General features: G+C 45.7%; 1 protein-coding gene across 1 annotated transcript; it reads right to left on the minus strand.

Annotated features, from left to right (window-relative positions):
- Nucleotides 1-1902: 1902 nt before the first annotated feature.
- Nucleotides 1903-17192, minus strand: LOC311112936 (myozenin-2-like; the record flags this gene model as incomplete). The annotated part of the gene is made up of 5 exons (XM_084156076.1): nucleotides 1903-2143; nucleotides 2542-2728; nucleotides 6258-6387; nucleotides 15527-15693; nucleotides 17111-17192. The coding sequence occupies 5 exons, from the start codon at nucleotides 17190-17192 to the stop codon at nucleotides 1903-1905; spliced, it is 807 nt and encodes a 268-aa protein (XP_084012202.1).
- Between the last annotated feature and the right edge of the window lie 1365 nt (nucleotides 17193-18557).

Here is an 18557-nt window from a genome sequence, read left to right on the forward strand (position 1 = left end):
ACTATGTCATATTTTGTATTGACGAAGTATACTTTCCCAAGTGCTCAACACGCATTCCAATATAAAAGTGGCGGGAAGACTCATCACACTTGTAAGTCACTTCCAGTGTTGGGGAAAGTTACTGTTAAAAATAACTCTTTACAATGTTACTTCCATTGAAAGTAACTTGTTACATTACTTTTGCATTAACAAAAACAGAAAACGCTCTGAAGATGCCTTGCGTCATTCTTATGCCCAGTAGACGCACACTACCTTTGAATGGCTTGCATAGCCTAATCTATAACTCTGGGCTATACCAACTCAAATAATGACAGACGCAATATCTTGGATTTTTACTTTACCTTCTATAACTGTATTTTAATGTTTGATTTATTACATTAAATCATTCAGTAAGGACTTAAAACAATTATGGCACTCTCCCGAGTGGCGCTGTGGTCTAAGGCACTGCATCACAGTGCTAGCTGTGCCACTAGAGATCCTGGTTTGAATCCAGGCTCTGTCGTAGCCGGCCGTGACCGGGAGACCCATGGGGTGGCGCACAATTGGCCCAGCGTCGTCCAGGGTAGGGGAGGGAATGGCCGGCAGGGATGTAGCTCAGTTGGTAGAGCATGGCGTTTGCAACGCCAGGGTTGTGGGTTCGATTCCCACGTGGGGCCAGTATGAAAAAAAATTAAAAAATAATGTATGCACTCACTAACTGTAAGTCGCTCTGGATAAGAGCGTCTGCTAAATGATTAAAATGTAAATGTCATCTGTTTTTGTTGCCAGTATAAACTGCTAACAGCGGAGAACTGCTAGATAACTTTCAAGCACGTCAATAACTAAATAATTCGTCAATTTTTATTTTTTATTTGCGCCAACAAAGAAAAAGGGAATTAAGATTGTAAAAGTAACTACTTGCTTATTTGGAAAAGTAACTAAGTAACTGATTACCTACATTGAAAAACTAACGGGTTAAGTTACTCGTTATCACAAAAAAGTAATCTGAGTACTCCCATCAATGGTCACTTCCTGTTCACGAATACCCTATTTTCTTTTGAGTGGGATAGCTGAAAGATGTAGCACAGAGAGGCGTGGGTACAGCTCATCTAGGAGAATTGCTGATATGATGCGAGCGGCCGCATTGTCGCCAAAAGGTGAGAGACGCATCGTGTCATCTCGCTCACATCTGTGAAGCAGATTTCATTTGTCAGCTCGGGCAGTGTAACCTTGAGGTGTGTTATAGAACTGTAGCTTTCATGTAGCTTAGACTGACATAGGATGTGAGTGGTGATGGAAGACTACATAGAAGAGAACACAGGTGCAATGTCATGTGGCAATGGATCCTTCACTGTAGATCATGCGGAGACACTCACTGCTGAACAGTTATTCAAGCAGTTTCTCTGTGAATTTGTTAAAGCAATTTGTGTCACTATCAGTCACAAGGAAAGGGAAGAAAGAGTGTCTATGCTGATGTTATTCAGCAGGAAAAACAGCAATGCAAGCATAAAATCACTCAAGAAAAACTGAAATGACACCATTATGCTTTACATTATTTAATTTAGCTCAAAAAACAAATAATACCGATAATCAAATGTCATCAGGCAGATATCATTTCACTTATACACATCAATGTATGTATAGCTCCTATACTATATTTAGTAACTCTAGCTAGCGTACACTAGCTGGTTGACTTATTTCAAGTGCAGTTTGAAGATGGGCAGAACACCTTGGGCATGGGCCAATCAGTTAATCAGAGAAACGTGTGTTTTCCCCACAAAAGAAGTAGCTAACTTGCCCTAAGCGGGAAACCAAAATGCCTCCTTCCCTCACTCTGACCCTATTCTGACCCTAACCCACCGCAATACCTTGTGGGTAGCAAACCAGGCAGCGTCTCGGGAAGACACAGCAACTGCCAGAGTTTCAAAGGTCATCGGACTCTGGGATAAACGTGGGATCCAGGTGCACTGTGGGAAGGATGAGGGGGGCGCTGGCCCCCGCCCAGCCGCAGGCCACCCTGTTGAATGTGGGCCTCTGCACTGCAGGCTCCGCCTGGAGCTCGGGGTACAGCTCCGGCATGGAGTTGTGTTCCACCTCGGGGGCCTTGAACAATGGGGCCGGTCTGGTGGACTTGCCTCCGAAGCCTCCGAACGGAGTAGCCACCCTGGAGATAGGTAGAGGATTGACAATGTTAATATTAGCCTTGCACCACTAACAATGCAGAGGGAAGTGATAGATTGACTCATCTCATCAAAGGTATGAGCCACTGGCTGGAGGACATGTTCTGTTGAAATGATAATGCATGGTGTATCTGTTGACTATGTTGTGACTCAGATAAAGGAAAGTATGTCAGTGGACTCCCTTAATCTACTACCAATGTGTAAAATCAAGGTGAAATGTTAGTATATTTCTACATAGAAGACATTGAATATGTTATGCTCATTACAAAATCACATGTTGACATATGTTGTCCGAAGTCGGGAGTGTTACCGCTGCGCCAGACTCCGGCACGGCAAGTACTATTTCAACCAAGGTGTGGTCCAGGTCCATCATCAGCTATACCTGTTGAAGCTCTTGTACCCTGGTCCTTCTGGCTTGGCCTCGGGCTCTGGCAGGCGAGTGACGAGGCTATCGGCCAGGGAGGGGTCGTGGTGGTAGATGGCCTGGTCCCAGGGGGAGTGGTAGGACTTCGGGAGGCATGTTCTGTTGAACTTCTCTGGTTCCATTTCTTGCAGAGGTCCACCATAACCTGGGCGAAAGAGAGGGAGAGAGAATCTGGTGTAAGGGCCCTGGTATTCCACATTACCTTTCTTTGGTACAGTTTGTGGTTCAAGAAGTGGAGATAGAGTGAAAAATAGGTGGGGATGGAAGGAGCGAAAGACTGAGAGAGAGAAATAGTGAGAAACTGCATAACAGCGAGATGGTGTAGTAGACTATGAGAAAGGATTTACAATGACCTTTGAGGAATCCATCAGGCCATCAGGTCATATACTACCAACCTGATTTTTCCCAACACAAAGATCAATATAAACCCTGTGCAGCACCACATTGGTCCTCCCTGTGTGCCTCCAGGGAAAAATATGGTCAAGTTTCAGAGTTAACCAACACAAAGGACTTCTCACTGTGTGGTGTAAGGGTGACAGGGAAGGCCTATCCAAAGAACTATCCTTCAAAACGAGTGTGCTTCGCCGGGGGTGGCTTACATAACATGGGGTGTTGCGCTGACATGTCCAACCCTCTTATAACAAACAATCCCTCTTCCTGAATTGATGGTTGCTTGAGGAGGAAATGGGAAAGACCAAACATTGGCCCCTCAGGGGAGTTCTGCTGTTTTTTGAGGAGCTTCCTTCACAAACGCACACCACGAGATTTACACCGGCCACGTACAGGGCTCACGTGCATGGTTGCGATTTTGGCTGCTCCAATGTGTTGTGAGAAATGTACAGTGACTGCCGCACTGCAGGAAACACTGGGGCTTGGGGAGATAAGAGGGGAATTTGTGTATAAGTGACATGGTTGCCCGAGAGCTTGGTTAGATATAGAGAAGGGCAATTCCACAGTAACGGAATTACGCTTTGACTCAGGTTTTTTTTTTTTTTTACTTTAAAATACAGTCAGGTCCATAAATATTTGGACATTGACCAAGTTGCAATTATTTTAGCTGTCTACCACAGCATATTGGAGTTGAAATTAAATAATAGTGCAGTCTTTCAGCTTGAATTTGAGGGTATTTACATCCAAATCGGGTGAATGGTGTAGGAATTACAGCACTTTATATATGTGGTCCCCCCCTTTTATAAGGGACCAAAAGTAATTGGACAATTGGCTGCTCAGCTTTTCCATGGCCAGGTGTATGTTATTCCCTCATTAGTTCATTTACAAGTAAGCAGAGAAAAGGTCTAGAGTTGATTTAAAGTGTGGCATTTGCATTTGGAATCTGTTGCTGTTAACCCTCAATATGAAGTCCAAAGAGCTGTCACTGCCAGTGAAGCAAGCCATCATTAGGCTGAAAAATCTAAACAAACCCATCAGAGAGATAGCATAAACATTAGGTGTGGCCAAATCAACTATTTGAGCTCAGGAACACCAAAAGGCCCGGAAGACCACGGAAAACGACTGTGGTGGATGAATTCTTGGTCAAATCAGTTGGCCAAATCAAGAACACCCTCCAGGAGGTAGGCATATCTGTGTCAAATTCAACAATCAAGAGAAGACTTCACCAGAGTAAATACAGAGGGTTTACCACAAGATGTAAGCCTCAAAAACAAGAAAAACAGAGTTTGCCAAAAAAAACATTTTTAAAAGCCTGTACAGTTCTTGAACAACATCCTATGGACAGATGAGACAAAGATCAACTTGTACCAAAATGATGGGAAGAGAAGGGAAGGAACTGCTCATGGTCCTAAGCATACCACCTCATCTGTGAAGCATGGTGGAGGTAGTGTTATGGCTTGGGCATGTATGGCTGCCAGTGGAACTGGTTCCCTTGTATTTATTGATGATGTGACTGCTGACAAAAGCAGCAGGATGAATTCTGAAGTGTTTAGGGATATATTATCTGCTCAGATTCAGCTAAATGCTTCAAAACTCATTGGACGGCGCTTCACAGTGCAGATGGACAATGACCCGAAGCATACTGTGAAAGCAACCCAATACTTTTTTAAGGCAAAGAAGTGGAATGTTCTGCAATGTCCTAGTCAATCACCTTAACTGAATCCAATTGAGCATGCATTTCACTTGCTGAAGGCAAAACTGAAGGCAAAACGTCCCAAGAACAAGCAGGAACTGAAGACAGCTGCAGTAAAGGCCTGGCAGAGCATCACCAGGGAAGAAACCCAGCATCTGGTGATGTCTATGGGTTCCAGACTTCAGGCAGTCATTTACTGCAAATGATTTGCAACTAAGTATTAAAACTTACAATTTAATGAATGATTGTTAGTTTGTCCAATTACTTTTGAGCCCCTAAAATTGGGGGGCTATGTATAAAAATGGTTGCAATTCCTATGTAATTTTGACAAAACCCTTAAATTAAAGATGAAAGTCTCACTTAAAGCACATCTTGATTGTTTCTTTTCAAATCCATTGTGGTGGCGTACAGAGCCAAAATGATGCAAATTGTGTCACTGTCTAAATACTTATGGACCTGACTGTATATGCCAAACAGGAACAATTGATTTCAAAGTTTAACAAACCATACAACTCCATGCACAAGGACTACTTTTTAAAAAAATTCCACTGAACATTTTACAAAAACTAATTTAGTGGAAGATGCGAACTTTGGTCATGGAATTACGGTAATATCTCCCTCATGTTTTTATGCAACCACGTTTTCCAAAAACTCCAATCCTTTCTGACCCCATTTCCCGGCTCCTGTAATTGCTGTATCCACTGACTTCTCCTCCGATTCTCCCTCAAGGTGGTGGCGTAGTCGTAAGTTCCCGAAATAGCAACGCATACTGTCTCCATGTGCTCATCGGCTAAACTGGTGTCCATATTATATGGACTGTGCTGGATCGGGAGGGCGAGCATGATCTGAGAACCAGTCTCTTCCTGATGGTATCAGGGGACAGCGAGCAGTGGACACAGGAAATACTCTATGCCTTTCCTGTGGGGAATCTGGACTGTTATCAAACTATGCCCATGGCCGGCAGTAAAAAGAGAGAGGGAGAATGAGGGATAGATACAGAAAGTTAGGGGGGGCAGAGCGTGTGGGGGAGAGATCCACTGAAAGAGGGAGAGGAAGACCGAGGAGGAGAAGGAGAAGGAGAAAGACGTCTCCTGCCCTAGAGCCAGAAGATTTCACCCAAGGATAAAACATTTCATTGAGTTGTTATATCCAGCTGGACCATACATACACTGTATACAGCAGCACCATGTGTGAATAAAGGAGAAAATATTCCTAGTAACAAAAGTCCTACCTAGCCTATCAGAGGGCAAGGTGGAGCTATGACCATATTATTTAATACAAGTAAAATCCTGTCCAGGCAGTAAGGGACTAGGGTTAGTTTCTTGACTGGACATAGTCAAAATTAGGCTTGCTAAGACTTATCAGGCCAGGCCAGGCTGCGTTACTTTTAATTTGGCCCAAGGCTTTTTGTTCTGTGCCCGATTCAGGTGCTACAACACAAGTTTTCAACTGACCAAGGCTGACTCCAATGTCACTGGCCCACTATTATAAATCATGCTAATGACTCCACTGAAATCCAGGCTACTGAGTCATAAGGGGTCATGGGGTCATGAGTTTTGAGCAGAGGTTATGTCACAGTAGCAGCACCCACCTGGTGCAATGTTGTCTGGGTTAGGGGCGGTGCTCGGGTCAGGCATGTTCGGGGGCATTTTAGACGACTGCTCCACTCTTAAGCTGTTTTCTTTCGTTTCTTGACTCTCCGTTTGAAGATTTACACCATTCTAAGGGGAGAGGGAGAAATACAGAAATAGAGCAGAGGTCAAAGAGATGGAGAGAAAGAGTGAGGGAGAGAAAGAGGAGAGGTCAGTAAGTGTCTTATGTAGAGCCAGTAATATAAAGACCATTGTTTTCTCATGGTTGAATATCCTGTGCTGTGGTCCACAGTGGGTAACTTTCATCCTCCCAGTGATATTTGGAATGATTTACGCCAGGACTTCCTCAGGAAATGTTGAGAACTTGAAATAACAGTTCCCCTTTGCTCCAAATGGTAAACAAACTGGGGAGAGATATTCTTTAAAAAATAATTTCATCATATTCAGTGTAAATATATTCCAAACAACCTGTTAAACTCTGACGCCCTCTGGTGGCATTTTCTAAGCAACACATAAATTGTAACCGACTTTCATTAGATACATTTAAAAACTATTTTTAAAAATCAAAATGTCCTACAAACACATGCTTAGTACTGTTAGAAACGTAAGAACCGTGGGATTCTGATACAGGTGTATAGTACAATGCTGAAGTTGGAGTGAGTAGTCATGCTGTACTTCGCTCCGCAGGTAATATGACACACATTACATTACAATGGAACGATTTGATTAGTGTAATGTTAGCTAGCTACATAGTTGTCTTTGTATCAAAGATAAAGATGTGGTATAGAGAAACTATCGAGGTTAGCTAGCCAGCTACATTTGTTCACAGCGACTTTTTCAAACAAAGTCAACACCGCAGCCATTGCTCTCTAGCCAACACTACCAGCTAGCAGTACTGTAGCAACTAAATAGAATATCATTTTAGCCAGCTGCATTCGTTCGCAAAGACGCAGTTTTTCAAACAAAGTCAACACCGCAGCCATTGCTAGCTAGCCAACACTACCAGCTAGCAGTACTGGAGCAACTAAATACAATATCATTTTAGTCAATGAGAATTTTGCAACGTAAAGCTTCACTTTCTGAACATTCGAGATGTGTAGTCCACTTGTGTAGCTAGCATGACTGACTTTGTGCGAGCTAGCCAACATTTAATTATTTCTGCGTTATGAAAGGAACTAGACACGGACACAAATGATCTGTTTAGTGTGTAAACACACTATTGGTAGTTTGTTATAACCAATTATTGGTGATAAACCGTGTGTTATTGGATGCTAGCATGCTAGTTAGCTATGGCGTCATAGGATACGGTGCCCTGGGCGGTTTTCACGGGAAGAATACTGTACCAAGTTAGCGAGCTGAATAAACTAAGTTAGAGTCTATTCCTAGAAAACAATTGAACCGCTGTAGTTTACAACAATTATAATTTATAAAGTGGAGGTTGGGTGAGTTATATTTGAGTGTTTCAGTGAAAGGTAAGTGAGGGAGGCCCCGCTCTCTCGCTTCCCCAGATGTTTAGTTAATTTTATTCCAATCTCTTTTGCATTATTGTAGCCTTTTCTGTAGCCTGTCAACTATGTGTCTGTCTATCCCTGTTCTCTCCTCTCTGCACAGGCCATACAAACGCTTCACACCGCATGGCTGCTGCCACTCTAATCTGGTGGTCCCTGTGCACACGAGCCACGTGGAGTTCCAGGTCTCCGGCAGCCTCTGGAACTGCCGTTCTGCGGCCAACAAGGCAGAGTTCAACTCAGCCTATGCTACCCTCCAGTCCCTCGACTTCTTGGCACTGACGGAAACATGGATTACCACAGAAAACACTGCTACTCCTACTGCTCTTTCCTCGTCTGATCATCTATTCTCGCATACCCCGAGAGCATCTGGTCAGCGCGGCGTTGGCACAGGAATCCTCATCTCTCTCAAGTGGACATTCTCTCTTTTCCCCCTGACCCATCTGTCTATCTCCTCATTTGAATTCCATGCTGTCACAGTCACTAGCCCATTCAAGCTTAACATTCTTATCATGTATTGCCCTCCAGGTTCCCTTGGAGAGTTCATCAATGAGCTTGACGCCTTGATAAGTTCCTTTCCTGAGGATGGCTCACCCCTCACAGTTCTGGGTGACTTTAACCTCCCTACGTCTGCCTTTGACTCATTTCTATCTGCCTCCTTTCCACTCCTTTCCTCTTTTGACCTCACCCTCTCACCACCCCACCCCCCCCTACTCACAAGGCAGGCAAAACGCTTGACCTCATCTTTACTAGATGCTGTTCTTCTACTAATCTCACTGCAACTCCCCTCCAAGTCTCCGACCACTACTTTGTATCCTTTTCTCTCTCGCTCTCTTCCAACACTACTCACTCTGCCCCTACTCAGATGGTAATGTGCCGTCGCAACCTTCACTCTCTCTCTCCCGCTACTCTCTCCTCTTCCATCCTATCATCTCTTCCCTCTGCTAAATCCTTCTACCTCCGATCTCCTGATTCTGCCTCCTCAACCCTCCTCTCCTCTCTTTCTGCATCTTTTGACTCTCTATGTCCCCTATCCTCCCGGCCTGCTCGGTCCTCCCCTCCTGCTCTGTGGCTTGACGACTCATTGCGAGCTCACAGAACAGGGTTCCGGGCAGCCGAGCGGAAATGGAGGAAAACTAGACTCCCTGTGGACATGTCATCTTTTCACTCCCTCCTCTCTACATTTTCTTCCTCTGTTTCTGCTACTAAAGCCACTTTCTACCACTCTAAATTTCAAGCTCTTTGCCACCTTCTCCTCCCTGCTGAATCCTCCCCATCCCTCCTCCCCCTCCCTCCTCCCTTTCTGTGGATGACTTCGTCAACCATTTTGAAAAGAAGGTTGACAACATCCAATCCTCATTTATTAAGTCAAATGACACCGCTGGTCCTGCTCACACTGCCCTACCCTATGCTTTGACTTCTTTCTCCCCTCTCTCTCCAGATGAAATCTTGCGACTTGTGACGGCCGGCCGCCCAACAACCTGCCTGCTTGACCCTATCCCCTCCTCTCTTCTCCAGACCATTTCCGAGGAGACCTTCTCCCTTACCTCACCTCGCTCATCAACTCATCCTTGACCGTTGGCTATGTCCCTTCCGTCTTCAAGAGAGCGAGAGTTGCACCCCTCCTCAAAAAACCTACACTCGATCCCTCCGATGTCAACAACTACAGACCAGTATCCCTTTTTTATTTTCTCTCCAAAACTCTTGAGCGTGCCATCTCTAGCCAACTCTCCTGCTATCTCTCTCAGAATGACCTTCTTGATCCAAACCAGTCAGGTTTCAAGACTGGTATTTCAACTGAGACTGCTCTTCTCTGTGTCACGGAGGCTCCCCGCACTGCTAAAGCTAACTCTCTCTCCTCTGCTCTTATTCTTCTAGACCTATCTGCTGCCTTTGATACTGTGAACCATCAGATCCTCCTCTCCACCCTCTCCGAGTTGGGCATCTCCGGCGCTGCTCACTCTTGGATTGCGTCATACCTGACAGGTCACTCCTACCAAGTGGCGTGGCGAGAATCTGTCTCCGCACCACATGCTCTCACCACTGGTGTCCCCCAGGGATCAGTTCTAGGCCCTCTCCTATTCTCTCTATACACCAAGTCACTTGGCTCTGTCATATCCTCACACGGTCTCTCCTATCATTGCTACACAGACGACACACAATTAATTTTCTCCTTTCCCCCTTCTGATAACCAGGTGGCGAATCACATCTCTGCATGTCTGGCGGACATATCAGTGTGGATGTCGGATCACCACCTCAAGCTGAACCTTCCCGGGGAAGGACTGTCCGCTCCATGATCTCGCCATCACAGTTGACAACTCCATTGTGTCCTCCTCCCAGAGTGCAAGGAACCTTGGCATGACTCTGGACAACACCCTGTCATTCTCCGCTAACATCAAAGCGGTGACCCGATCCTGCAGGTTCATGGTCTACAACTTTCGCAGAGTACGACCCTACCTTACCCAGAAAGCGGCACAGGTCCTAATCCAGGCACTTTTCATCTCCCGTCTGGATTACTGCAACTCGCTGTTGGCTGGGCTCCCTGCCTGTGCCATTAAACCCCTACAACTTATCCAGAACGCTGCAGCCCGTCTGGTGTTCAACCTTCCCAAGTTCTCACCCCGCTCCTCCGCACACTCCACTGGCTTCCAGTTGAAGCTCGCATCTGCTACAAAACCTTGGTGCTTGCCTACGGAGCTGTGAGGGGAATGGCACCTCCTTAACTTCAGCCTCTGATCAGACCCTACACCCAAACGAGGGCACTACGTTCATCCACCTCTGGCCTGCTAGCCCCCCTACCTCTACGGAAGGACAGTTCCCGCTCAGCCCAGTCAAAACTATTCGTTGCTCTGGCACCCCAATGGTGGAACAAGCTCACTCACGAGGCCAGGACAGCGGAGTCACTGACCACCTTCCGGAGACACTTGAAACCCGACCTCTTTAAGGAATACCTGGAATAGTATAAAAGTAATCATTCTATCCCCCTCCCCCTCATAAAAAATAAAATAAAATAAAGATGATTTATATTGGGTGGTTGTCCCACTAGCTATCATAAGTTGAATGCACCAATTTGTAAGTCGCTCTGGATAAGAGCGTCTGCTAAATGACTAAAATGTCAATGTAAATGTATAGCAACAATGTGACTATTACAGAGGCAGAGCAACAGCAGGCAAAGAAAAGTAAAATAAAAAATATATTTTTTTATATTTTTTGGGGGAGGTTGGTTCCCAAATTGTCCCCATGTTGGCGAATAAGAGATTTTAAAGTCTAGGTTTGTAGTAAAATATGTCACCAATTACCATTCAGAAAAACATTGTCACATCTTTTACCTGATGGTGGCGCTCTAAACATGAGCAAATTCCAATAGGAACACAGCCATTTAAAAAAACTGTTGAAACCAGATGTGACTGGTTTGATCTGGTTTGGGTAGTACCTCACTGTGCGAAAATGGCTGAATGGATTTTAAAGCCAGACATCTTAAAATTACCCTAGGGATCAAGTTGTTTTTTAAATAACAGACAGACAGGCGAGGAAACGTCAAACTTTTTTCCCCATTCATTTTTGTCATTGGAAACGAGCGCGATGGATCAACGGCGCATATGGAGGATGCATTCGAGGTAATGTCATATTAAATGTGGATGAAAAATAAATGCATTGCATTACGATGACTACCAAGGTGTACCCTTTCCATACATACATTTTTGCACTTTTGGTGACTTGACCTAAATTGCATACTCTATGAATATGACCATAGCTCATGGGGGCATTCTTATGACATCGCCAGCAGTAAGATTTGAGCTTGATTTCCAAAAAGACAAGTGCTGTATCTTTCGAATGATATGTCACTTTCTTAAGCTCCGCAGGCTGGGCCCTACAACGCTCAGAGTTTAACAGGTATGACTGTGTGTGTACATTCCATAGGCTCAAACAACTATCAGAGGAAGTGTACTGTACATTACTGTTATGTATGGTATGACGTGCTGTACGTCGTGCTGTACGTTATTATGGTTTACGACAGTGTTCTGCTTTACGTATGAATGGGTTGTCAGAATGAGTGGCACATGTCATAAAATGTCAGAGTGATGTACAATGTGAAACCGTGCAGATGTGCGTTCTTCTACAACTTAGCTATATATATAATTGGTGACTAAGATGGCTGAATTCAGCTTACCATCGCCAGCACCATTCCTCGACGTGCCTGGTGAACCTCCAGTCCCATGGAATAACTGCCTTGAAAGTTTTAACACTTATCTCGAAGCTATGGACTTTACTACAATCTCCGACAAGCGGAGCAGCACTGCTCCGTCACTGCCTCGGTACAGAGGGACAGAGGATTTTCAGAGCGCTTGGATCGACTCCTACATTCACCACTGCAGTCATCTTCCTATGGAACCACTTTGCCGAGAAAGAGCAAGTGCTCCTCCGACGCTACGGAAAAGACGCCAACGGCGCTAATCTGAGGGATTTGGCTAGCACTTGTAACTACAGGATACTTCAGGACGAGATCATCAGGGATCAGCTGATAGAGGGGACGTTATGTGAAAAGACAAGGGAGAAACTGCTTTTGGAATCGGATCATTTACAACTTGATGGAGCTATTAAAATAGCACTCCAGGTTGAAGCGGCTTTGGAATGCTCTACTATGAAAACAGGCAACTCTGCAGCATACACTCGGCCACCAGCCATTCTCACACAGCAGCTTCAGCCCGAGCAGACGCACTACAGCGATCACGCGCTGTGCACGCCCTCCCACATTGATAGCTGCATGGACACCGGCATGCCCGTGCAGCAGGCACACAGACAAACAAACAGAAGTAGCTCTGGCAACCGTGGGGCTAGCTCTCACAATTCAAGGGCTTCAAACTGCCCAGCCCATGGAAAGATATGCAAGAACTGTTCAAAATACAATCACTTTGCAAAAGTGTGTCGTTCTGCCCCAGCTACTAGATCCACTCAGAACAGACCCTTATTTTCATCTCACTCTCAACATGAACACACTGAAATCCGAACCGTCTCCACCAATCATGTGTCATTCAAGACATGCACTGTGCAGCTGGGCGAGGTGGGTTTGCCTTTGCTAGTGGATACTGGCGCTGTGGTGTCGTTGCTCAACCTTGCCACTTACTACAAGTTTTTCAGTCACCTACCACTCCAACAGCCCTCCACTGCCCTGTGTCGGTTACGGTAGCGCCAAAATAGACATTGCAGGCACCCTCCAGGTCCCAGTGCACTACGGCGCCAGGGATCTAACATCATTCACATTTCACGTTGCAAAGCGGGGTGCCAACCTCCTGGGTCTCAACCTCTTCACAGGCTTGGGGTTCACACTGAGAGATGACAGTGGGTCAGCTATCCACCAGGGTACCTGCACATGGCAAAAGAACTGGCCAGCTCTGTTTGATGGGCTGCCTCACAGCCTTTATTCACAGGCCCCTTGTGAACCCGGACGTGACCCCAGTCATGCAGCCCCTGCGGCGCATTCCCTTTGCACTGTGTGATGACGTCACAAAAGATCTCCAGTCACAGTTGGAGGCAGACATCGTTGAGCCAGTCAACGCTGCCCCCTGGATTTCAAACTTGGTCATTGCAACCAAAAAGTCAGTTGGAATCCGGACCTGTGTGGATCTCCGTGCTGTGAACAAGGCTGTTGTCCCGGGTAAGTACCCCTTGCCTACAGCTGAGGAGCTGACCACACAATTTCATGACTCCAGGGTTCTCACAAAGCTCCACCTGCGTCAGGGTTATCTTCAGGTGCCCCTCCACCCAGCCAGCAGAGACCTCACGGCCTTCGTCACACACGCTGGCGTGTTCAGATACACACGCATGCCTTTTGGACTTAGCTCCGCCCCCAGCTGCTTCCAGAAGGTGATGAGAACCAGACCGTCGACTCCACAGAGTATTCAATGCCCTACTGCGGAACAACCTGACCCTGAACGGCGAAAAGTGCACCTTTGCAGCTCCAGCCGTCGAGTTTGTGGGGTTCCGCCTGTCGGCCAAAGGCATTGCCCCACTCCTGTCGAACATTGAAGCCGTCCACCGCATCCCGGAACCTACCTCAGCCTCTCAGGTGGCCTCATTCTTGGCCATGACAGCCTACTACCTCCGGTTTCTGCCCCACTACTCTCAGACCACAGCGCCCCTTCGCCAGCTCCTCAAGAAGGATGAGCCATGGGCCTGGACTGCGGCCTACTCAGACACGGTCCGCTCACTGAAGAGCCAGCTCACCACAGCCCCAGTCTTGGCTCACTTTGACCCCATCTGCCACACCATTGTCACCTGTGACGCCTCAGCTGGAGCACTAGGAGCTGTCCTCTCACAGCTGCAGAATGGCATTGAGAGGCCCGTCGCCTTTGCCATTTCGACAAGGCACAAGAAGCTGATCATCCAAGTGTCATACTGGGTCCGAGCCTGACCGCCTCAGCGGTGCAACAAAATGGCCTCATTCTGGTCGGACCCCTTGCAGGTCAGTCTACAACTGGGGCCCACCATCTTCATGCTGAGCAATGGATCTCCCTAGCACGCCAGCCGCCTCAGAAAAGTCCCTGCCCCTCAAGGAATACAAATGCCCACAAAACGGACATACAGGCCAATGACACCACCTGATGGACCTCCTATACTACTACCACCCGAGCGCCAGCCTCTGTGGGCTCCCCAAGGGCCAGAGCCACAAGCGGTCGCGGTTGAAGAACGGCCTATGTGGGCACGAACTTGCCTTGCTCATCTGGAGGACTACTTAAACTCCTTTCAGTCTTAGGCTCCGTTAGGTGTCTTAGCCAACCTCCAGGTTAATGGACTGAACTGGCTAGTTTGGAGAGTCGTTGTTTATCTCTTTAGTTTAAGGGTTATTGTTTATTTCTTACAGGTATCACTCTAGGTTCTTGCCCTATGGACATTTTTATATATGGTACCAGTCCCTGGTTTTGGAAAGGGGGGGGGGGGGGGGGCGTGTTATGTATGGTACGTCGTACTGTACATTGTTATGGTTTAAGACAGTGTGCAGCTTTACGTATGAATGGGTTGTCAGAATGAGTAGCACGTCATAAAACGTCAGAGTGATGCACAATGTGAAACCGTGCAGATGTGCGTTCTTCTACAGCTAAACTAGATATAACAATTACTAAATGGAAAGTAACAGATTATTATACCCTTTTGGATGTTCTGTTTTAAAAGCTATATGGGAAATGTCCCTATGTGTCCTAAGTAGCCTAGAAGGTTACTAGGGCCTAAAGTAGACTCTAGGGCCTAAAGTAGACTAGGGCCTAAAGTAGACTAGGGCCTAAAGTAGACTATAGGGCCTAAAGTAGTATATAGGGCCTAAAGTAGACTAGGGCCTAAAGTAGACTCTAGGGCCTAAAGTAGACTCTAGGGCCTAAAGTAGACTCTAGGGCCTAAAGTAGACTAGGGCCTAAAGTAGACTCTAGGGCCTAAAGTAGACTCTAGGGCCTAAAGTAGACTAGGGCCTAAAGTAGACTCTAGGGCCTAAAGTAGACTCGGGCCTAAAGTAGACTAGGGCCTAAAGTAGACTCTAGGGCCTAAAGTAGACTAGGGGGGCCTAAAGCAGACTCTTATTTGCGTCTCTCATCACAGTCACAAAGTACCAAAACAAATGGTAACTGTCATCTCCCTCATCGCTCATTTTCCCTTAAATGTTCTTGTTGAAACAGCAACTTTGTTCCAGTGTTTTGATTGTCCTTGTAGTATACTATTCTAGTTAGTGTTCACATTCAAGCATGCACATGCAAGTGGTTTGTGTTGCTTACATTGATCTGTGTGTTGGATACATTCTGGATGCTCTCGAAGGTGTATTTCTCTGAGCGCCTCTTGCGCTTTTCAAAGAGGAGGGAGCCCCTGTTGGACACCAGAGACAGCTCCTCCAGCATCACATCCTTAGGGACACTCATCTTCTTCCCCAGGTCCATCTCTGCATCTGGAAAAGACACAACAGCTCTGAGAAAGTGGGGTTCTGGTGTGTGTGTGTGTGTGTGTATTGTGTCATATTGTACCTCACCTGTATATGCCCTTATGTGTAGTTGTGGGTTTATCTGCGTTTGGCTGAGCTAGCGTCCCATCCTCCCTTACTTTTAAATTACCCTATTATGCATATTCTGTCAAAGTAGTTTTTAATTATACTGACAATATGCACATTTGGCTAATTACATTCTACTGATTACCTTTCACTGTAAAACACATTTTACACATTCCCAAAACCCTTCTCGCTGACTTAGTATACACTGAGTATACAAAACATTAGGAACACCTGCTCTTTCCATGACATTGACCAGGTAAATCCAGGTAAAAGCTATGATCCCTTATTGATGTCACTTGTTAAATCCACTTCAATCAGTGTAGATGAAGGGGAGGGAACAGGTTAAAGAAGGATTTTTAAGTATTGAGACAATTGAGACATGGATCGTGTATGTGTGCCATTCAGAGGGTGAATGGACAAGACAAAATATTTAAGTGCTTTAGAACGGGATATGGTAGTAGGTGTCAAGAACTGCAACGCTGCTGGGTTTTTCACACTCAACAGTTTCCTGTGTGTATCAAGAATGGTCCTCCACCCTAAGGACATCCAGCCAACTTGACACAACTGTGGGAAGTATTGGAGTCAACATGGGCCAGCATCCCAGTGGAACGCTTTCGACACCTTGTAGAGTCCATACCCCGACGAATTGAGGTGTTCCTAATGTTTGGTATACTCAGTGTATATTGTCAATATGAGTAATGATGAATCATTTTCTCATGTCAGCCAGCCTCTCATGTTGGCCCCCTTGTTTGCGGTTAATACCTAATGCATGCTGATCATGGAGGTGTCATAGGCCTATCAAATCAGCCAAAAGTAAGCTAGCCTGCCAGAATATGCCTCAGCTGTCAGTGACGCTCAGGCCCTCCCTCCCTACCCCGACGAGCCATGCAGTTGTCCCCTCCTAGAAATAGCTCATTCAAAGGACAACGACAAAGGGATTAGTTACTTTGAGCAATGAAACGTCTTATTTATATACAGGGCTGTAGATGGTGGTGAACTGGATGATACCCCGCTACAAAGTGAGAGTGTTAAGTGTGTGTGTCAGAGGAGGCTGGTGGGGGGAGGAGCTATAGGAGGATGGGCTCATTGTAATGGCCGGAATGGAATTAATGGATCGGTAACAAACATGTGGTTTCCATATGTTTGATGTGTTTGATACCATTCCATTTATTATATTCCAGCCTCCTCTGATGTGTGTGTGTGTGTGTGTGTGTAGTATGCGTTTATGTTTGTTCACAGGTACGCACGTGAGTGTATTTATGTCTGTGCAGTATGTACTGTATGACTGCAGTTGCATTTATTCAGAGAGAGAGAGTACCTTCAGGACCCTGTATCTCCCTACAGATGGCTGCTGCTTGCAGTTTCCTCTCGTTGGTTGTCATGGTAGAGAACTGCGACATTGCTGCCCCTGGGGAAACACAATATCACAAGGGACAGCATGTGACTGCACACCTTGTTCAAAGGCAGCTAGCTTAACAACACCCCAAAGGAGGCAACACTGCGCAGCATGCTATTGATCGCTAACATTACACTCCCCCAGCCACGCACAAACACCCGCCGGAGCCGGTTGAATTTATTGGAGGCGCTAAAAGGGCAAAGTTAGCACATCCCTTTAAATAACCTTGGGCAGTTAAACGCTGAGCACATACTCGTCAGACATGGCAGGAGCGAACCACAGTGGAGCAAGAATCCATACGCTTGGAATTACCCATGACTGTCGAAAAAGGACAGGGGTACGGGGCGACAGGGCACATCAAGCAGATGTGACAGTTGAGAAGATGGGGCAAGCTACAGTCCACAGCAAAATACACATTTTGCCCAAGTCAAGCTATAGCATACTGCAATTTCCCAACTCCGGTCCTCGAGTACCCCAAACAGTACATATTTCTGTTTTGGCCTCAGACAAGCACACCTGATTCTACTTGTCAACTAATCATCAAGCCATTGACAAGTTGAATCAGTCGTTTTTCTCTGGGGCTATAACAGAAATTTGTGCTGTTGGAGGTACTGGAGGACCGGAGTTGGGAAACACTGTATGCACCATCTTGTTTTCATTCAAATCTGAATGAATATATGTACTTGTATGTACAGTATTCCATGAATAGGTACTCATAAGTAAAGTAAAACAAAGGTAACACAACAGTGTAACATATAGAGAAATTAAACTGGTCTTGTCCACTAATTTGGCCTCAAAGCCATTCATAGCTATCTGACCATCTGACCATTAGATTAAAGCATGCTCACATGTTCGTTCATAGCTCTAGTGTCAGCTCCAACAAGTTAATCCACTTCCAAATAACTTCTCAATGTTCATTCATACGCTGTTGTAAATGTAAAAATGTTGAGGGAATAGCACCAGCAAACGATGTATGGAGAACTAAGAAATAATGTGAAATTGCTGCACATTGTCATGCATAATGAAATTAATCAACATATAGTAAGTCATTCCAGCCTGGTCTCATAGACTAGACGTAACATAGTAAATGTAAATCCACACCACAAAATTAGTATGATATGACAAGTTTCGTATGGTTACTTAAGACAGAAGGTTACTTAAGGCTAAAATGAAAGGAGGGTGGTTGGTCGGGCGTATAACACAAATGTTGTTCAAATCTCATCACGGACAACATTAATTAGCTACTTTGCAACTACAGTACTTAGGTTAAAGGGTTAGCTAACCCCTTACCTTAACCCCTAGCCTAGCTAATGTTAGCCACCTAGCTAATGTTAGAGTTGGCCACCTAACTAATTGGAATTCATAACAT

The sequence above is a fragment of the Coregonus lavaretus genome (assembly GCF_964263955.1).
Source record: "Coregonus lavaretus genome assembly, chromosome: 39".
Taxonomy (NCBI): Eukaryota; Metazoa; Chordata; class Actinopteri; order Salmoniformes; family Salmonidae; genus Coregonus; species Coregonus lavaretus.